This window comes from Hermetia illucens, chromosome 2, assembly GCF_905115235.1.
Source record: "Hermetia illucens chromosome 2, iHerIll2.2.curated.20191125, whole genome shotgun sequence".
Lineage (NCBI taxonomy): Eukaryota > Metazoa > Arthropoda > Insecta > Diptera > Stratiomyidae > Hermetia > Hermetia illucens.
In genome coordinates, this window is record NC_051850.1 from 113,016,696 (window position 1) to 113,039,905 (window position 23,210).

Sequence of the window (23,210 nt, forward strand, 5' to 3'; positions counted from 1 at the left end):
TGACACAAATGATTACGAGTCAATTTTACCTTAACCTTGGCATTTCTTTACTAACATCACAAGAAATTATGGTCCTTTACTAATCCTATCACGTGATCCAATACATACACAACAGAAAATAAACATGATTGTAGCTTGTAAACAATCCTTATGGAAATACCTTTAAAAGAAGGCGAAAGTGTTGCCTTTATCGACTTTCAAACCTGGAAAGCAAATCCATGTGAAAATGTCCATTGATTTTTGTGATTGAGCTGCACTTACTAAGAAATAGTGAGGACTTCCTAATAAATACAATATACACCACCTGTAATATTTATTTTTCTCGCCAAATCACTAACACCTACAAGATTCGATAACAATTTACTCCCGCATCTAGATATCAGTAGGTCAGTTTTGGGGATAAAATCGGCAATATCAATTCACAAGTGGAAACTATTTGTATAGGCAGTGTGCAGCAATAATATAGTTATGGCGTAGAAAACACAACACAAAACCTTATTGAAATCGGTTTACGGTCTGACTGTCCGTCACACGAATTTTTCTCGGAGACGGTTGTAGCGATCGACACCAAATTGCTATAATTTTTAGTAATTGACAAGAAAACCTCCCTTAAGTTCACCCTAGAAGCACGAAATTTTGCAGCAATGTAGGCTACAGTATAGAGCATGATCCTGGCAAATTTGGTGAAAATCGCGCTATTACAAACAAAGTTATACTAGATCAAAGCGGTCGCTTCTCTGCAAATTCAAGACTATGAATAATACATGCATATATTACGTGCTACATACTAATGACACAAATGCGCACTCAAATCTCTTTATAAAAGAAATACACAAATCTTTCATACCTGAAGCGTCTAGCTTCCGGTCTCCCGACTTTTTAAATATTGGCTGGGCAGCACGATGGGGTTTTCGAATCTTCGCAGCTAGTCACGCGCCTTATCGCCTCGATTATTTGAGAATAAATTTTAGGAAGCGAAATGCAACTGAAAAAAGCCGATTTTCAACTTTCTTTGCCAAAATTCCGCCATTTTTCTTTTTTAAGGTTTTGTGTCTATCTGTCCGTCTGTCTGTCTGTCAGATCTATACTATAGATATATACTTAATATTTTTTACTTAGAATTTAATGAAGAACTGCCTGGGATACAATTTGTCTGCTAATTTTGAAACAATAGATGGACAAAAGACTATTTGCCTGAGGTAACAGACAGGCAAACGTTTCTGCAAAAACAAGCGGCATCGGTAAGAGCACGTCGCCATAAAGAATAACGTCGTTTAGACGTTTGTTGTGAACAGAATACAAACAAAGTTTCTGAAGGGAAGCGAAACAATTCTTTGTAGTCAGAACCAACCACCAAATTATCTGTAAATTATTTTGTTTGTTATTTGTTCAATATTAAAGAAATGGAATAGACTGCGTTTTTTATAGCTTTTAGCATATCACCATCTCCTGTTTCTTTCCGCACCACTCGACGTTCCTAACTTGCATTTTTGAATTTTCAGATCATTTTATACATTTCTTGAAAACAAAGTTCCCTCTCTATTATTCCAGCTAATTGCCATTAAAAATTATTATAACTCATACTCCACCTAATTGATATCAAAATAATAAAAATTATCAGTTTTTTTATTTTATTTAAAAATCACGAATCCTTCTATTTTTGTTTACGTTAGCACAATCAATTCTTTATGACGCTTTTTAAATCCAATAAAATTTTCCTGCTATGATTTAAATATTTTGTTGTTTTCTTTCTTGGGAGAAAATGGCTAATAGTCTTATCAGATCCAAGGATGAGGAACGAGGAGGACCACGTGACTGTGTTGAAGTGGGATTACGAAGATCGGAGATGGGTTTAGCGAGCGCTGGCTTGGCTATTTTTGAAGTTTTCATTTGGAGCTTGGTAACCGAGGAAATTTAATACATAGAAATGGGGAATGAAAAATTAGCTGCACGAGTGAAATTTTTAGTGTTGAATGGAAAAACCAAGAGTAACCATCGTCGTAAGGGATGAGTGTAGTCGGTTCAATCTGCTGCCGCTGGTTAATACGGATGTGGCTTTACTTTATACATTATAATTGTACACTATAGATAGGATGGATATGAATTGCGACCAGAAGCCTGTGCAACTGGGCATGGCTCTTGAAAAATCTGTATCCATGTGTTTTATTTTATTCAGTAAAAAAATTCTGGAGATGAAATGCTAAATTTACGCGATGAAATTGCGATTGTCGAAAATTTCGTGTAAACTGAATAACATTAGTTGAAATGATTGCCGTTTTTGTTCACCTAGTTCGCCAGCGTATATCGTTTTGTTTGCCTCCTAGTGTGAGCTTCAGAGGTCAGACACGTGCATTTTGCAATGATGATCTTGAGGGGCAGAAAGATCAAGGATTTCCTCCACATTTCCAATCTGGTTAACATAGTATCTTATGATGGACACTGTTTATTTAAGTTTATAGTAGTGCTTTTTTATTTTCCTGAAAGAACCGTAGCGATTAAGAAATTAACGGCCGATATCAACAAAAAGTACTAAGTTCTCCCGGCTTTACGCTCGTAGTAATTATCTGCCATGCTTTAACGACATTGAACAGTTTGACTCGCTAAACCTACACATACTGATACACCGAGTTGAATGAATTTGTTAGCGACTTGATTAAAGTTTATATTCAAATTTGAAAAAGGGCTGGCCATTTTGAAGTACCAAAAAGAACATTTAAGTGATAAATTTAAGGTCACAGTCCAACTGAGAATGGCACGAAGGCTGGGGGAATTAGATGAAGTACCAATGTCTTTAATTCTTAGGCAAACGGAGGCAATAAGAAGAAGTGCTGTTTATAGTGAAGAACGTGTTGAATTTCATATTGGCTTCTGTAATAATTTTTCATATTACTAGAAATTGAAATATATTTTCGTTATGTTTTTAGCTGCGTTCCAGTGATCAAATAAATAGGAAATCGTTAGATACATAGCCTCCCTGGTACATCTTTTATCCTCGCAATGTACCATAGATGAATTCTGTGTTAATTCTTTACCATAGATGTGTTCTGTGTCATCGAATATCTCTCCTAGTTTAGTCCTAACCAGGACAGAGATAATCCATTCACCTTTGCCCTGAGAGTAGTGTGATCGAAACGGATCACAGATGCTGATCACCTGTACATACTCGTACATTCGCAAACACGATATTGGTGTTCGTTATAGCTAGGATGAAAACCATACGCTTTTGCAGTGGCTGAAATTCGAACTTATGTTTGCGAATATATATAAGGGAACAATAGACACCTCTAACCACTTTCGATCACACTATTCCTAGGATAGATGAGAGAGCGTCTAATAAATCATGTCAAACTTGGACGAAACTGTTGGCCACCCTTTTCTAGAAAATCGATATATCAAATATTTTTATAAAAGAAATATACAAAGCCTTTCGTACCTGAAGTGTCTAGTTCCCCAAGGCAAACCTAAGAATCATGATAACCTTGCTTGCTGTACACCGCAAAACTTCTGCTCTTAACAGTCCTTTATGCGATGACAGTGCACACTCGTTATGAAATAAAATTTCGATGAATCTTTTCCTATCATACAGGTATCTTTAGAGAGGAATGTAAGCGCGAAATGGACGAACGGTTCTCAATCAACAAAAACCCACGACTACTTCGAACACAATAATACTGGAAAATGTTAAACATATACTTTTCGCGATTGCAGAAAACCATTGTCTGACTTTTCGTGAATTATGACCTTTGTTTCAGCATTCTCCTAAACGGCCTCTTCCAGTGAACTACCCTGCTTGGCGTTGGCCAAGCTCGCGCACTAGCTCCTGGATCTTTAACTCGAGGACCGTGGTTGCTTTCGTTCCGGGTTGCCGAAACCTAACTTCGGAACGATGGGGTAATCACACACCACTGAAACAGAATAACACTAAAGGGGTTAGAAAGAATACTTACTCGATTTGTATGGCTTAAGTAAATGAGAACACTCGCGACTCCACTTCAACATACCTTTATTTTCTAATCACAATATTCTATTTCACTCTTATTAATAATTTTTACTTAGTTAATATCAAAAGCGATTTTAAAGTAATTCCCGCGCGTAAAGTGTTCTCGGATAGAACCCTTTAGCTCTGTTCAGAGGCTTGTACACAACTCAAAAGTAAAAGTAACGTTATTCTTAAAATCACCTATGTTTGACCCTTCCGTGTTTACAAATTGTTTTGAAAGTGTTCTTGTACACAACACAAGAACACTTGTTTATTATTGTAAATTTGATTGTCGGCGACAAATCGACACCTGCTGTTGCGCTGCGAACTGCTGACACGGAAGAAAGTCATGTCGAGGCCAAATATACCATTTGGTATGTAACATGCTGATGCAAAGGCGGAAAAGAATCTCGTGATGTCCAAACAGGCCATTTGCATAGCATGTGATGAAACGACGGAAGAGGTTAAATGCGCAGGCAGACTGGGTTTCATTGGGCTAGCTCCAAAGATGCGGCTGCTGGAGAAAATCCGGTGAAATCGCTTGAACATCCTCCCGCGCAAAGAAAGTCCAATTGCCTGGACCTGGACTGTTATCTATTGGCAAACGGTCCCAAGTTTCTGAATATGGAAACTCTCGTATTGGTGTCACTCGTTGCCAGCTTGCATTCTAAGGGTGTAAGGCCATCCTTCTACCTCTAACGATCGAAATGATGGCGCCCAAAACGGAAACCCCTAAGTAGTGCGTAGCGCCTTAATAACCCCTTCCATCAATAGCCAGTCCCCTGGTAGATCTCCGATTGATGCAGAATTGTCTTCCGGGTGTTGATGTGTTGTTTTTTTCCGATGAAGTCGATTGTCTTGTTAGTATTATACATATCAAAGCTTATGCCTAATTTTCTTTTTGCGGAAGGGTCCACAATTTTGTTTGTTCTTAAATGTATCGTTTCTTCATTGTGTTCATTATTCCTTTATAATCGAATCTGCTCTTTAAACATTATAATAAAAAAGGCTATTTAACCCTAGGACTTTGTTACAAGAGGATGAAAATGAAGAATGTAATAATTACACAAATATAAATACTTGGGGTCGTTTTTTATAAACGCCTGGAAAACTTGAATCGTTTATTTGGATGCTATTTTGCTTGTATATGATGTAGTTATCATTATGTTCATATGCATTTTGTGTTTATAGTTAATTCTAGTGTTGATTTAGAAAATATTCATACTTCACAAGATCACCACATTTCGTTTTTTGCTTACTATTTCTGCAATACTTTTACTCTCAGTTAATTGTTCTCAGATTACTTATATTTCGTTTTTTTTCATTGTGCACTTAAGTGTGCTACCTATTGGTAGTAATTAAACTACACGCGTAGTAATCAAAATTACTCGAAAGCGATTCAATGCCTAGGGAATACCTCATCAGCTCAGATTCACGATGACGTACCACGGTAAAGAAATGTGATCCATCAAGCGTTGACTTTGCACATTTGAAATCAGAGCGCCGGCTGCCCCAGACATTGAATCACTTTGCACGCATCTGCATTCATTTTTGCTTGCACTCAACAACAACACATATCCAGCGACCGTCACCCAAAATAACAAAAAACAAAAAACAATCAAAACAAATCTGATACCTTGACACCATGCTACTGTTCTTGACCGTGACTTTTTTGCCGCCGGTCTGTTGTTAATTTGTATTAGTCACTTATTTACAATCCATTCATACACAAGAATTTTACGTAGGTTAGTGATTATTATTTAATTTCATTTATTTACATTACAGTTTCGGATCCAACTACGGGTTTGTTTTTTTTTTTTTTTACATGGGAATGTATACACAGGAATTCTAGACTGAGGAATTTGCGGGTGACATGATACCTATAGGGTTTGTCGATTCTTGACCCCATCTCCCGTGCTGCCGATCCGCTGTTGCTAGATGGCTTATAAAGGTAGGGTGATCGTCATCCCCCTCTCGCTTCTTTCTGGCTAACCGTACCCAAATACCTACGATAACGGCCCCTACTAATAACCCTGCCAAAGTACAACCGTGGGGAATGTATTGTTTGAACACATTATCGTCATTAATTACTCCATCGAGTTCTCTCTTTAATGTGGCTATAAGGTGCTTGTTGTCTCGGACGTGACTGATCTCGGTTGATGGAAGATTAAACCGAGGAGTGACTGTTTCATACACCTTTGTCCAGTTTACTGTAATGGCTCGTGGAATCTCTTTTATCGGGAAGGGGACCTCGCCCATGGTACAATAGTCGAGCTCTACTAGAGAAACAGGAAACCGAATTTCTAACTGAGTGTCATTACACGTGATTGGTATTTTATCAACTTGCCCTTTGAATATCACTCCAACATGGGGGCTAATGCGACCGATGTAGGTCTCATTGCTCCACCGCGTGGTCGAACACCAATCCTTTAATTGTTGGCCTCCCCGTATAATTTCCTTAATACATGATGGTCCAGAGCGTAACAATTTTGTCTCATATAGGCGAGGGAGAATCTCTGTAGACTCTTCCTCGAAGAAAAACTTGTCCGCATTGGGCCCAACGAATAGGATGCGGAATGGTATCGTTGTCCCCAAGTCCCAAGTGTTATTTTTAGAATCTGGAGGGGTGATAACTGCTACCTGTCTAAATTCCTCTTTATACGCAAGAGGAATTGTATATTCGATCGTAACGAGATCATTCTGAAGCCATGCAGACACTGGATTAACCTCGAACACTCTTTCTGGCTCATCTTGTTTCGGCAGGACTACCCCAGGGACCTCCCTATTAACCTGGCTTATAAAAGCAGTCAGTTCCTTGGTAGGTCGAATGTTTCGTAATTGCTCATGTTTGGCAACGATTTCGCTAATTAATGTTTTAATTCCTAGGGAGAACTCCGATAGCTCCTGCCTTAACATTTCTTTCCCCTGCTGCTCCATTAGCTGATTTATCTGGTTTTCCACCTGATGGTACTCTAGGTCTGTGATGTTTAACGTTAACGCTGCGATTTTTGTCTGTTGATGTCTAAGAGCTTTCACTTCCTCGCGAATAGCTATGTCTCGGTAACTAAGGTAAGCTACTGTCCCCGCCGCTAAGAGACCGGGGATATACTTAGCACCTGTTTTCAATAAACTACTTGATATAATGGGGACTATACCAAAGGCCCGCCTAACTCGGTTGACCTTATAGGAAGCGGTCAACTGTCGATTAACATCAGCGACTTGCAGTTCGCTTGTAAGTTTCAGCTCGTTGCAATGTTCTTGGACTTCCTCCACCTTCTGCCGCTCACATATCTTATGGAACTTTTCCAACTGTTGCGACATTGTGTCGAGATCACGCGTGAGGTTTACTGAGGTTGCAATAGTATATTTTAGGTCAAATGCCTTTACCCGCACTAATCCCAATTCCAAAATTCTGGTTTCCAAGACCGGGTCCACTGCCCAGGACACCACTGTGGCGGGCATTCGGCATATACACTGCAGAGTAGCCACTTGCGCTAGAGACCACGGCTTCCATCCTTTTCCGCTTCGCGTTCGGGAGGGAATGTTAGGTGGAACCTTGTCCGGTTCTAACGCATTATCATCTGCTTCCTGCACTTGAGAGGGCTCAGCTTCCTCTTCTGGAAGAAGGGGAACGAGCTGATGCACGGCACGATGTATATTGTCCCTGCCAGCAGTTTTTAGTTTTACTTGACGGATGGTGCCCTGTAGATCTGGAAAAACTTCTATCACTTGCCCGGTCTTCCAATCTAATGGCCTGTGACCACTTTCTTTGATTAGAACAAGTTCACCTGGCCACAGTTGCCTACCGGGGGCCTTCCATTTATACCGCTTCTGTAGATACCCCAAATAGTCAGTCTCGAATTTGACCCAGAAACACTTCTGCAGTTCCTGGATCTGAAGCCATTTTTTGGTTGCTGGGAGACTTTCATTTAGACCTTCCCCAGCCGGAGGTGACAATAGGCTTCTTTGAATGATGAAATGTGCAGGAGTTAGTACCTGTAGGTCATGACTATTATCAGCCAGCGGATACAATGGTCGGCTGTTTAATACTGCTTCCCATGTGCAGACGGCAGTTTGAAAATTTTCATATGTCAGGTTGGAAATTGAAGGCATCCGCTTTATGTAGCGTTTTAGACTCCCCACTGCTGCCTCAAACAGCCCTCCGTAGTGGCTGGCTCTTGGGGGATTATGATGCCATACGATCTGACGCTGAGCCAACCTCTCCTCGCATTCACTGGTCAACTTTCCCCAGGCTTCCCTGAGCACTTTGGAAGCCCCTACTAAGTTTGTGCCGTTGTCGGAGCGAACCATTTTCGGCTGTCCTCGCCGGCTTACGAACCTTTGAAACGCAGCCAAAAATGCATTTGTGGTAAGATCCGTACAGAGCTCTAAATGTATCGCTTTAGTAGACATACATACGAAGACCACTATGTAGACCTTCATAGATTTTGTGGTCCGTAAATTTGATGCTTTTTTTATACTGGACGCCCCGTATAACAGATCATCCATATAGAACGCGTTCTTGATGATCCAGTTGATCTCCTCATCAGGAGCATTGTCGTCTGCCACCTGGTGAAGCGTTCGAATTGCTTGCCAGGGTGCACAGTCTAACCCGTAGGTCACCGTTTTCAAGTAAAACTCTCTTATCGGTTCCTCAGGCTTTGCCCGCCAGAGAATCCTAAGCTTGATCTGATCCTCCGGTCTTAAAAGTATCTGCCGATACATCTTAGTAATGTCACTAGAGTATACATACGCAAACCTGCGTATTCTAGTGACAATGTCGAAAATATGGTTTTGCAACTTTGGACCGGGATGGATCATCTCGTTAAGGCTCACACCATTTGATGTCGGACTGGAAGCATTGAAGACATTCCGCAATTTCGTCGACGTGGCCTCTTGGCGAACCACGCTTAAATACGGGATATAATATACTTCGCCGCTAGTGTCAGATTGATGATCCTTTGGAACTTCAGCCATGTGGTCCAAATTAAAATATTCTTCCATAAACTCATCCGATTTGAGCTTGTGGTCTTTGTTTTTCAACCACCTTTTCTCCTGACCGAGATAGTGCTGCACAGCCTTGTGGTACGAGTTTCCTAGTTTAATATTATCTTGTCGCCACGGGGTCGGTACCACGTATCGGCCATCGTTCTCTCGGTAATGACCCTTTACGAATAGGTCCTCACAAATTTCGTCATCTATGCGACTAGATTCATCTCTACTTAGGGGCATGTCCCAAAAAGCCCTTAAGTCCTGTTCCCATTCCTTGATTGTGACATGTGTTGAGGTGAACTTCGATACCGAGGATTCCGCCGGACCAGACACAATCCATCCCAATTTCGTGTTCTGGAGCAGGAAACTATCTACGGTTTCTACTCCATTCACGAAAAGTTGTGGAAGGATACTAGACCCTAATAAAACTGGAACGTGAGATGCATGTTCCGTTACGGGATCCGCCAACTTCTTCCCTTGAAACAATGCCTTTACTTGCGGCGGTACTTGTGGAAGGGAACCTTTAGTTACCCGTCTGACTACTAACGCTTTAGTGCTGACCTCGGAACCATCGTCCAATTTAAGGGTGAGACACACAACCGCTGACACTTTCCCTGCTGACACACCACCTACCCCTGAAATTTCGATGTTGGTCTTTTTCTTTTTTAACCGAAGTTTCTGTACTAGACCTTCGGTTATATAGCTGCTCTGACTGCCTTGATCGATCAAACACCGAACTGGAACGGCATGTCCTTCTCTTGCCTCTAGCTTAACGACAGCTGTTGGAAGAACGGTTCCGGACCATGACAATGCTGTCGAATTTTTGGCATGATGAACAGCAGAAGACGGGTTATCCCCTTTGCACGGATGCATGACAGTAAGATGTTGCCCTTTGCATATTTCGCATTGGAGATTCTTGCGTTTATTGCACGCTTCCCCCCTGATATATTTGTGGGAGAGACAGTAAATGCAAACATGATAACGGCGGAGCAGTTTCTCCTTGTCGGTACTTTCAATGAATTGAGGACACTGGGCTGTGAAGTGCTTCCCCATACATAAGAAGCATTTAATCCAGTTTCTCTTTTCACCATCCGACTTGGAGACCAAGGCTATCTCCTTCTGGGTTTTTCTCTTATTCCCAAGATCCTCCGCCTTGGATATCCCACTTAGACCATCCCAACCGGGGGACATGACCACATATCTATTTTCTAGAAATTGGTCTATGTCGTTTATCGTAACGGGCATTTTTGGATCTCGTAACGTTAAGTCGAACTCCCTCCGAGTTGTCATATCCATTTTCCTCGTCAGGACGAACGGAATGAATGGAATACCTTCATCTGCATTGAATCCTGCTTTCCGTAGGTTCTGAACTGCGGAACGCATGGTATCCAATGCTCTTCCCAGCGTTCTAGCCTCCCTTTGGTTTATCTGAGGTAAGTCAACTAACGCCTGAATTTCCTTTTCTATTAAGGCCCGACGATTACTGTACCTTCGGTCAAGAAGAACCCATGCTTGTTGGTAATTCTCTCCGTATATCCCTAAATGGTCGATTACACGTTTTGCATCGCCTCTTAACTTGCTCTGAAGCATTATTAAGCGCTCCGCAAAACCGATTTCAGAACCATCGTATACAGAGTTAAAGAGGCTTTTGAATGGTTCGTATTGACTGATGTCCCCACTGAATATTGGAATATCTGGGATGGGTGGGGCGGGTCTAAAACGATATCCTGAGTTCCAAGGGGAAAAATGGCTCGAAGGACCAAAATGGTTTGGCCGGGTCTGGCTGGGATCCAAGAAGAATTCTGAGCGGTTTGGTCCAGGAGTCCGCAAATATTCTGGGCGGGGCTGACTAGGATCTAATAAATAGTCCGGTCGTAGATGGGTGGAGAAGGGCCCAAGATTAGATGTACGCGGTTCGTCTCTCCACGTTGGATAATTTTGTCTATCCTTATCACAGGCCCCCCATGCCCCTCCAAATGCAACTTCACACCTGCTTGAACTCCTGGGCAGATCCCTAGCTGTCGCTTCACCTTGGAGTCTGTCGTTGATGTCTATGCCCAAGTCTCGTTCTAATAACCCGGTTTCAACTTGTCTTGGGACGGCCCCCCTACTCGAACTTCCTTCACCGGGATCTACATAATTTTGAGTCACTGGCGGGAGTTTAGGGACTTGCTCCCTAACTGGTCCCAAAGTTAACGGGTCGACCTCTGTTTGTCTCTCCTCAGGGATAAGAGAGGGATGAACTCTCTCAACGAACTCCTTTGTTTTCAAATAAACTGATTGCATGAGTCCCAGCTTATTCTCTCGAAAATATATTAAATCTGCCGAGGGATTCAATAATAGAAGCCGTTTATGTTCTGCAATGAACTCTAAATAGATCTGCCGGACCTCACTCCACGCGGTTTCAAAGCGTTCCTTAGTTCGCTTTTCCTGCCGCAGTTTGCATAGCGTCTCGCGAACCTCTTCAACTTTCAAAACCCGCTTTTGCTGAGCTTCAATGATCTCCTGGATCTCCATTTTTGTTTCTGTTTCAACTGGTTGTCTCTTAATTGAATTAAATATTTCCGTTTGGTACGGACAGTGTATATGAACGACACACAAAATACGTGGGAGGCGCAACACTATAAGGATCTTTCCTTTGGTCTGAACGCGCCCACGTAACAACAACAATAATAAAAATACACACCAACGATGTTAGAGTGTCGTTTGAGAAACGTGGGAGGCGCAACACGATAAGGACTTTGCCTTGGGTCTGAACGCGCCCACGGATCAACAACACCACAAAAATTCACACCAACGATGTTAGAGTGTCGTTAGAGAAACGTGGGAGGCGCAACGCTATAAGGACTTTGCCTTGGGTTTGAACGCGCCCACGGATCAACAACACCACAAAAATTCACACCAACGTTGATAGAGTGTCGTTAGAGAAACGTGGGAGGCGCAACACTATAAGGACTTTGCCTTGGGTTGAACGCGCCCACGAATCAACAACACTACAAAGAATCACACCAACGATGTTAGAGTGTCGTTAGAGAAACGTGGGAGGCGCAACACTATAAGGACTTTGCCTTGGGTTTGAACGCGCCCACGGATCAACAACACCACAAAAATTCACACCAACGTTGATAGAGTGTCGTTAGAGAAACGTGGGAGGCGCAACACTATAAGGACTTTGCCTTGGGTTGAACGCGCCCACGAATCAACAACACTACAAAGAATCACACCAACGATGTTAGAGTGTCGTTCGAGAAACGTGGGAGGCGCAACACTATAAGGACTTTGCCTTGGGTTGAACGCGCCCACGAATCAACAACACTACAAAAAAAAAAACACACCAACGTTGTTAGAGTGTCGTTAGAGAAACGTGGGAGGCGCAACACTATAAGGACTTTGCCTTGGGTTTGAACGCGCCCACGGATCAACAACACCACAAAAATTCACACCAGCGATGATAGAGTGTCGTTCGAGAAACGTGGGAGGCGCAACACTATAAGGACTTTGCCTTGGGTTGAACGCGCCCACGAATCAACAACACCACAAAAGTTCACACTAACGATGATAGAGTGTCGTTCGAGAAACGTGGGAGGCGCAACACTATAAGGACTTTGCCTTGGGTTGAACGCGCCCACGAATCAACAACACTACAAAAATTCACACCAACGATGATAGAATGTCGTTAGAGAAACGTGGGAGGCGCAACGCTATAAGGAACTTTGCCTTGGGTTTGAACGCGCCCACGGATCAACAACACAAAAAACAATGCACACCAACGTTGACGTTCAAGTAGTGTTTTATGTTGTGTAAACGAAACACAATCACTATAATTTCCCGCACTTTATATATATTTTTTCACAAGAGAAATTATTTTTATAATAGTAATTTTTATTTAAAAACTTACCTTGGATCGTTATCCGGCTCGACGGACCAGCTGTTCCAGCATTCTCCTAAACGGCCTCTTCCAGTGAACTACCCTGCTTGGCGTTGGCCAAGCTCGCGCACTAGCTCCTGGATCTTTAACTCGAGGACCGTGGTTGCTTTCGTTCCGGGTTGCCGAAACCTAACTTCGGAACGATGGGGTAATCACACACCACTGAAACAGAATAACACTAAAGGGGTTAGAAAGAATACTTACTCGATTTGTATGGCTTAAGTAAATGAGAACACTCGCGACTCCACTTCAACATACCTTTATTTTCTAATCACAATATTCTATTTCACTCTTATTAATAATTTTTACTTAGTTAATATCAAAAGCGATTTTAAAGTAATTCCCGCGCGTAAAGTGTTCTCGGATAGAACCCTTTAGCTCTGTTCAGAGGCTTGTACACAACTCAAAAGTAAAAGTAACGTTATTCTTAAAATCACCTATGTTTGACCCTTCCGTGTTTACAAATTGTTTTGAAAGTGTTCTTGTACACAACACAAGAACACTTGTTTATTATTGTAAATTTGATTGTCGGCGACAAATCGACACCTGCTGTTGCGCTGCGAACTGCTGACACGGAAGAAAGTCATGTCGAGGCCAAATATACCATTTGGTATGTAACATGCTGATGCAAAGGCGGAAAAGAATCTCGTGATGTCCAAACAGGCCATTTGCATAGCATGTGATGAAACGACGGAAGAGGTTAAATGCGCAGGCAGACTGGGTTTCATTGGGCTAGCTCCAAAGATGCGGCTGCTGGAGAAAATCCGGTGAAATCGCTTGAACAACCTTGACATTTATAAAAATTATATAATGTACATTTTATCGAAGAATTAGAAAACTCTTCGCCTGTGTGCCAAATTTATTTCATTTGGAAAAGGTCACAGTCGATGAAAATTTACTCAGAGATTATTATCAGCGATGTATCGTGGGTTTATAGTTATCATTGTAATGTACCAGTGCACCCAGCGAACATCGGGTAACTTCCCCATTCTTCAATAAATACGGCCAGCAGCAACCAGACATATGATGGAACAAGAACACCATCTGACTTGAGACAAATAGGTCCACCGAGAGGCTCATCCTTTTTAGGATTCATTTTCCCTCTTTTGAAAAAAAAAAAAACATTTCTGCATTGTCAAATGACTCACAAAATCCATATATGATATACCAAACGAATAACGACAGATAACTGAAATTTGGTTTGTTGACAAATGTCAAAGGAGCATATCTGTTTTATTTTCCACATTTAAAATGTGTAATGAAATAAGTTGTTTCATGGCATTATTATGGAATATTAACGTCTGTGTTTTAAAAGCGTTCAGCCAAGTTTATGCGTAATGAGGAAGAAACTAATAGCATCATTGGAGTCTGTCTAGTCGAAAAAACTTGCCACACTTTCTTCATGGGAACTTTTAACGTAATTGTTGGCATAGCTCAGTAGAGCAGTTAAGTGACACCAGCTGCTCGAAAAGGTTTAAGAAGTCGTCACGTTTCACACAATAAACTGTCAGAAGAGCAAATATAGAAAATGATGATTTCCATTTTATCGTTCCTTCAAAGCTATTATATCCCTGTCGGAAATTCTTAGATAAAAAAGCACTACAACGAATTAAAGTAGGAAATTTTTGGCGATTGATAACATAGTGTGTCGTCAACTGGCAAATCAAATAATAATGTTCATTTTTGCATTGAAATTTTAGCGAAGACCATGTTATTTATGGGATGAAGTCCAATGAAATTGCTTCAATATTTTTAGCTTGGAAACCGGAAGCTCGGTGTTTCAGATATGAAAGGTTTTGTTAATTTTTATGTAAAAATGTTTGTAAAATCTAGAATGAACTTAAGGGGGGTTTGCAGTAACATTTCATAATATTCTATTATTAACTTTATTTGAACTGATGTCATAACGTAGAGTGTTTTGAGGCCGGGATACCATATGCACGGACTACAGGATTTTTTTTTTAAATTTTTAGGCTGGGTAGTTTCTGAACATGAGTCGTTTCGGAGCCTCGTGCTCCACCCCTTTGCATCCAAGACTGATGTTTCGAAAACCTACATTTCCCTTTTGCATGTAAGGGGATCTCCTCCTAAACTCAACGTAGAACAATATTATCTATTGCCTGTAAGGCGATTCAAATTTGCCACCTTTCCACTAGTTCGTAGGAGTACCCTTTGTGAAGGACAGACAGGCAGAGAGTAAATCGATTTTAAAAAGGTTTTGTTTTCAACAGCCGAACGTCACAACATATTAGTTACAAAACTCAAAAAGTATGGAACATACGAATTGAAAATAGTCCTGATATACAGATACTATGGTCGTTTCAAGGGCCAAGCAGCAGCGGTAGCAGCATTATCTCTATGAGAAAACAATTTTTCTAGCCTAATCTCGAATAAATCAGTTGGAAGAGATAGCGGCCAATAATGTAAAATCCGGCTTTAGAAAGCCTGACCTTTTTCATTCTATAGTTCGCATTAGCATCCATTTCGTTTAGAACTAACTGAAAAAGTCGGACTCGATTTTTTTTACGTTTCCACATTTTAAAGGATAGTATAAATTTAAGATTTATATATTTGATTGTCAATGAACAAATTAAATCATTTACCGAGATTTACTTCAACGTAAGATACGCTACTTGACTGAACCATAAAATCAATTCTTAGCTTTAAATATTGCCAACAATATAGTGGATTTCAAATCGAAGCAAATCCCCATCTTTTTTCCATTCTCACGCTCATCTTATTCGATCATTTCTTTTCAAGGAAAGGGGAAAAACCAATGTCAATTTGAAAAAAGAAAAAATAATTGATATTAGTTCCTTCAAACTTGAGAACTCCCAATCTATTTCGAAGCTCTCACTTTACTCTATATTCGCACAAATGAAATACATGATACGTAGAAGAACGCCTCGTCCGATGACCACAACGTCGAAGGTAACACTATCGATAAAGGCACGCGATTTTTTATCGATGAAAACTAATTGACGTGAGTTCTTCGTCATCATCCAATGGACAATGGAGGCATTTTGTTGGTATGTATAGGATATTGAGTTATTTATTATTTTGTTGGCGTGTTACAGAAATTCGAGGAAATGAAAGCGAAAATAGTTTGGCTGTAAAACATTTCTATATGCACAGGTCTGGGAATCTTGTGGACTTTCCTCAAGGCAAAGGAACTACCTGAAAACGCTTGGTGGGAGTGGCTAATGTAACCTTGAATTCAGTGCCCGCTTTTTGCTGGCCGAATAAATTTCATTTCATTTGATTTTATGTTTCCTTAGAGTCACTGATTTCATTTTTCGATAACAATTGGTGGTTACATTGATTATTTGATATTTCGTGAATTCACGACCATTAAGATGGTAATGAGATTTAATGGCGACGGGAATATATTCAAATTTCAAGGATGTTTCCAAGGTAGAGGAGAGCATTGACTTGGTCGTCTGTCAATCAATTTTTCGATTGGACTTTGTAAGAAAATAGTTTCTACCTTGGAATAACTTACGTGGCTTTACATTGATATACTTTTCTTTTTTAAATTCAAATAGTGATGAGGATTTTTATCATTTAAGGTTTTAAGGAATTGGCTTCTAACTTAGCCGTATCTTATTTTCAGACTTTTGTCTGCAGAAGGTTTAATGAACGCCAAGGAACCAAAGATATGTGTTATTATGATAAATTTCGTGTAGCAGAAGAGAACATTTCTGGCATATGATATTAATCTAAATATATGCCCAAAGAATGTATTTTTTTACTTTTATATTTTTGAATCGATGAGTGTTTCGGTTATCTACAACTTTCACGCAAAGAAAATAGACTAAAGACTGCATCTAAGAGTTGCCTTAAAATAATAAATTTCCAGAAAAAAAAACAAGTCGGAATACCGGAAGCTCGCGCTTCGGATATAAAGGTTTTGTGTTCACCTTATGTAAGAAATTTCAGCGCACATTTTTCTATCCGTATATAGCTACAAATCCAACATACTCCTTCATATTTTCCCAAACTACGAGACATACGTACATATTACAGCCATAGATATTACGCTCACCCTAAACATTGATATGTGATGATGACGTCATGCAGGTTGTAGAGGGAACGAAATTCACAAAAAATTGTAAAGTTTCACCTCCTATAACTTTGTTAATAATAATTGGATTTTCTTCAAACTTGACCAAATTGTGTGTTATATTCTTCATTACACGCATGCCAAATTTTGTACTTCTGGGATGAACATAAGGGGGGTGCCGGGTAAATTTCTAAAATGTGGAAATATACTATTATTAACTTTATTTGTGCAGATGATGATGATATTTTGAGGCCTAGATTTCGTAGAGATGCACCACTGTGATTTTTTTCAGATTTTTCGGTTGGATAGGTTCTGAGAACGAGACCTGTTACACTTTTTGGGGGTCATATTTTGAGCGCTCACTCCACCATGTTTCACCCAATATCAAATATTGAACCAGTTTCGAAAAGTACTAATTGAGACCTTTCATTTGACACCCCACATGGCTACATTCTGTGAAAAAAAAATTTACATCCTCCATTCACATGTATGGGGAGCCCCCCCTTAAACTTAACACAAGATGGCGCCACTTACTTATGTAAAGGGATCACACACTTATGTAAAGGGATCACCAGATTACATACTCTCACCAATTTTCGTAACAATTGATCTAGCCGTTTCCGAATAAATCGGGTGTGACAGACAGGCAGTCCTACAAATACCAAACTATCAAGTTGATATCTCATCCCATCGAAATCTTAAGGTGGTTTTCTTATGTGAAAGTTTCCAGAAATCGGTTTTTTGTTTTGCATATATTTTGAAAGCAGTGTTCAGGGTATACTGAAAAAATGTTGGTGCGGGATACAAAATATTTACCAAATTACAACAAATAGAAGAGGACGCTGCATGTTGGGGTGTCTACAAAACGAAAATTTTCAACACAGAGGCAGTACTACATATAATTCTGTTGAATTGATCGGGCTGAAATGTTTATACATTTTTCTACACATCGGTAGTTCTGGTCCGAAACTCAATTATGTATTCCCGTTAATAATTTCTTATTACTATGGACTTTGAATGAAACTAGACGGGATCTTCGAAAATTTATTTTTACAACTTTGCCATTTTGATGTTTAGTAAGGTACTATAATCGTGGTTCTGAAGGTAAAGGCATAGCATAAAAATACGTTTGAATTTTTAGTTCCAGATTACCACAAATATAAATGTATTTCCCACCAGCAAGTTACCTTTTTTTGAAGAGCACACCACGACATGGGAAGAATGCTTACTGTTCGAATGAGGGAAAATGTGATTTCAAGCAGCTTCAAGCGAGTAGCGAAACTTAAACATTCCAGAAAATTTCTATCCTTTTAAATGATCGGTAATTCAGGAACTTGCAAAAGCACAACCTCTCATAGATCCACCCATTATTTCGAAGTGGATATTGACATTATAGAGAATTCTTAATTTGAAAGAGGTCAAGGGGTTCGATTTCCAAAAGAGCCTTAAAAGTAGATACGCTCACAAAACTTCAACTCTGCAGAAGATCATTATCAACAAAGTTATGGATGTTTGAAACGAGGTATAGGACACTCCTACTTGAGTTGCAACTCCATTATTTTCCAACTAATTTCGACAATTTTTGCCTCTTTAAAAAGTACTAATTGAGACCTTTCATTTTATACATTACAAATGTCTAAATTCTGTGGAAAAAAAATCGAAATACAGTGTATCATGTTACTCACTATATTTCAAGGACTTTATAGGCTACCAACTTTAGCTATTTTCAAGTAAATTGAGTATGGCAGACAGACAAAAGAACAGAAGGACAAACAGACAGACATTCATCCGACTTTTTGTTTTATATGCATAAATAATTCCAACGTGCTCCGAAAAAATATAGGACTGAAGCAATAGCATCGGGGCTTTGCACACGGTGGTATTCATGAAGATAATAGGTCCACCCTATTGGTTCGGATGGCCAGAGTAAAACTGTATACGGTCATGAGAGAATTCGATATCCCGACGAAATTGGTAAGACTGACTAGGCTGACCCTGACCAATATGCGATATCAGATAAAAGCAACAGTCTAAGACAACCTGGCTCTGGAAAAAATGATGCGTGATGCTGAGGTAAATGCCAGAAGCACTACTCTGTTTAAGTCCACTCAACTACTGGTCTATCCCGACGATATTGACATTCCTACCCGAGACGCACAATCTGCCTTCATCCAGATCGAGCAGGCGGCGCGAGATCTTGGGCCTTTTTTTCAGCTTACAAAAAGTGTTCACTCGGAATAGGGTCGAATCTCTTATTGTACACGATAATGATCTTGCCAGTCCTCACGTATTTCTCGGAGACTTAGGTTCTTAGCAAGAAAAATTGCGAATTCTTCGCCGCATTCGAGAGAATAATCCTCTGAAGAATTTTTGGCCTCCTATAAGAGCACCAGCTTCTGGTTGTAAATTAAATTCGACTCAATAGGTTGCGATGGACGGGTCACTTAATCCGTATGGATGAGGACGATGTAGCCTGGAAAATCTATAAGGCAGCAATATGAATATGCTTCATATGCTTTTATAGCTCCGGGATAAACGTTGACTATTTGAATATTGTGGGGTTGTGTATTTGGAATTCTTGCCAGAATCTCAAACGATAAATAAACAATATTACGTGGAAATTATCCGGCATTTAACAGAACAGTGTATCCGGATAGCTGAGTGATTAGAGCACAAGGCTGCCGTACGAAAGGTCGCAGTTCAAATCTCATTGGTGGCAGTGGAATTTGTATCGTGATTTGACGTCGGATACCAGACCAGGCTGACTTTTTTATTTTTCTAAAACTCAAATTACCACTTTGAGAATTCACCGCATGAACTGAAGTTGATTCCGACAAATGGGTTTGAAAAATATTTTAGTGATTCGAATATTCGTTGGCATAAATGTATACAATCAATTTTACTGAATAATAAAAGAAAAATAAATATATTGTGTTATGTTGACTAATCTTCGATATTTTCTTAAAGAATATATTTATACCATTGTTACTTTCCCAGGGCTACTTTATAGTTGTGAAAGAAGGTCTCTGACGCAGGTGTCGAAGGAATTTACTGACACATTGGAATGTAAAATTATACCACAAATTTTTGGACCGGTAAAATATGAAGCCAACAAATTTTATATGAGTTAGATCATCTTTACGACGATGCTGCGGCATCCGTGTTTCGCTAGGTGCGGAAGCAAGATGTAAAACCATAAAACCGATGTAGGAGTTAAAACTCTATTGGTGATGCCAGTTTTTACTGGTTGATAACGCCATTGAAAGGCTGATAAGTGCACCAAATTGTTGGAGGTTTTGAGCTATCTAGAATATTTCCATTCGGGATTTCAAAATAGACTACTGCGTTACTGAACGAGAAGGAAAGGGATTTGAGGCACGGAACAACCTCTTATCGTTCTTAAGGATTCGTGTGAAACAATTATAATTCGCTAAACCTCTTGGAACGAAATTTGGTAAGAACATGTGGGCTGTGTGTCCCTTTTCGAAACTGATCTAATTTTTGAAATGCGGTGAAACACAGGACGAAAATGTGCCCCAAAAAGTAACACAGGTCTGGTTCTCAGAACTTATCCAACCGACAAATCTGAAAAAAAAAATCAGAATGGTGAAATATGAAATCTCGGCCTTAAAATACCTCATAGGTCGATGTTTGTATAAAAAAAATAATAATAGCATATTACCTAGAAATCTATCTATCTAGAAATTTACATGAAAATCCCGCTTAAATTTATTCTCGAAGTTCAACATTTGGCGTCGGTATAAGTGATAATATAAGACACAATTCTAGAATGTTTGAAGGCGATCAAATTATTTCTAACAACATTATAAAAGGTCAGGTCAAAGTTTTATATTTCACGTGAATTCATTGTACTCTAAGACGTGTATGATGTATTCATCATATAAAGTGAATTCACATGAACGGGGACAGCTTTTAGCTTTCCTTTTTGATTCTTTTTAGTTATTTGTATATCAGTGTCAATTACTTGAGACAGACATATGCTTATGTACAAGTTAATAAAATTTGTGAATGATGATTTTGGCTATTTGCGTCCATAGAAAGTTCTTCAACTAAAATGGACAAACCTTTACACTCAAAGCGCCCAGCGCATTTGGAGAAACATTGGAAAAATTGATAAAATCTAATAAAATGTTTTTATCTGATATGATATTAAATAGATGTTTCGCTATACTCTCCAACTGCTTCGTCGTCAATTCGGTTTTTGAAACCCCGTGTGTAATGATATTATCGGCACTCATATTGCTAAAAGATATTATTAAACAGTTCATCGAAATTACACAACTGAAGTTTAGTTAGTAAATCTGAGCACATTTCAGATGCACCACATTATGATCAAGTACTTGTGGTCCGCCAGAATTTAGGCTTGAAGTATCTGAGACCTTGTCCACTTATTGCCAAACGAAAACAATAGGAAAAATTGATTCAATCCTTAAGCATTCTTCTAATTTTTATTTGCTAACTTAAAATCCTTTGAATTTCTATTAAGAATTTTAACTTACCCTTGAACGCGGTGGTAAACTATTTTGACAATACGATGATTCCTCGAGGAATTCCTTCTTGATTTGTGTTGTAGTTGTAACCAAAGTCGAGGCGCTCGGTGCCACAGCCAATTGAGTTGGCGCAGAACTCATTTTTTCGTCTCATAAAAGCTAAAATGATAGAAAAATGGAGAAGATTATTATACAGTTTCATTTTGCTGAAATAAGGGAAAAAAATCAATATCTAGTAATGTGGCTCGTAACAATTATGTGGATTTATTTAGTACACGTAGCTTCTTTCTATTTGCCTTTATTGACGAGATTATTATTGAAAAGGACTAACATGAAGTCACCCCATTGAATAGGGCCTGGAATCAAATTTCGCATTGATTCGTACAGACTCAAATATTGGCACCTATTCATATCACATTCGTTTGATAAAGTGCTCCAGAATTTAAAAGTAAACGTGGAGGCACTATAACGTACTGAACGGTTAATCGCATTTGAAACGCGAAAAGCATTTATTTCGATACCTCTCTCTAATCTAATGCCTATAATTGTAGACTGAAGGAACAGACGGGCATATTATTAGCTTGAAAGATGATGTCACAAATCAATGATGTTAGTCTAGAGTGATTCAAAAGAGAATGAGTTTTTCCTATAGACAATTCAGTGACGAGAAAAAATACTCGCTGGCGTCATTTGTGCACAGTATGTATGCGTATCATATGATTTCCTAAAATTTCAATAAAAAGAAAGAGAGATTTTGTGTTTATGATGTAATCAAATTCTTTACGGCCAGTAGGCCGCCGGGAATATATTATTTTTAGATCAGTAATTCAAAGGTGATTTGCTAAAAGGCTTTTGCTGAGATCTTTATTATGCTCTGATCATTCGATGTGCAAAAGCACATTTTAGATTGTCTTATTGACTTATCCGAATAATAGAATTACAACAAATTGAAATTTTTAAAGGCATGGATTAAATATGGTTCCGTCCTTTGTGTATGTAATTCTATTTATTTACAGATTAAAAGCGTGGCTAACATAGGTAAAAATCGTTGAGTGAAGTGATGATGATGCATAATTGGTTTATTGTAAAAGGGTAAAACACTGGCGTTTTTAAAAAATACTTTCTGATGTAAAACATTACATGTTTGCCACTGGTGACACTGAAGGAGGTAACCATATCGTTATCATTGGATAACGATCATTTTGCTGTTTTGCACATTAAAATACACAGAAATCTGCAAGCGATATACTCCATATAGTTTTCAAGGTCTTGTGTCAAACAAAACTTTATTACGATCGGTCCACTGTTTGTCTGTCATACCCATTTTTTTTTGGAAATAAAACGAAATTTGATGGGGGTATTGGAACTCTGAATTCCAACGCATGCATTCAATAACATCATGTTTCGATACGCTTAAAAGTGGCGGTGTCTCAAAAGTGAATCTGGAGCAATACTTTTCGACAGAAGTCTAATAGTTTGTTGTAAACGGAGAAGAGGAGTTAGAAAGAGCTCTCTTAAATCAAGGTTCTATTTCCAGAATGTACCCCTTCGAAAAATCTGGAAAAAATGACTTTATGATTATCTTTTCAAAACGAAATCCCTAACGTTTCATCTAAGGGAGGGTCTGCGACGTCTTCATTTTCTACCAAAGACTTTCCCGGCTAGATGATTCTCACCCATACGGATTAAGAGTCCCGCCTACCGCAACTGATTGAGACGAATTTTATCCATAGCCAG

At 39.4% G+C, this 23,210-nt stretch overlaps 1 protein-coding gene across 8 annotated transcripts in view; it reads right to left on the bottom strand.

The window, feature by feature from the left end:
• LOC119649798 (protein encore) overlaps nucleotides 1–23,210 on the bottom strand; it is a 160,154-nt gene that overhangs the window by 32,525 nt on the left and 104,419 nt on the right. For all 8 annotated transcript variants that reach the window (XM_038052103.1, XM_038052102.1, XM_038052109.1 and 5 more), the window contains one exon: nucleotides 21,483–21,632. In XM_038052103.1, coding sequence (XP_037908031.1) covers nucleotides 21,483–21,614 — 132 coding nt within the window. In that variant the 5' untranslated portion in view covers nucleotides 21,615–21,632. The remainder of the gene's footprint in view (nucleotides 1–21,482; nucleotides 21,633–23,210) is intronic.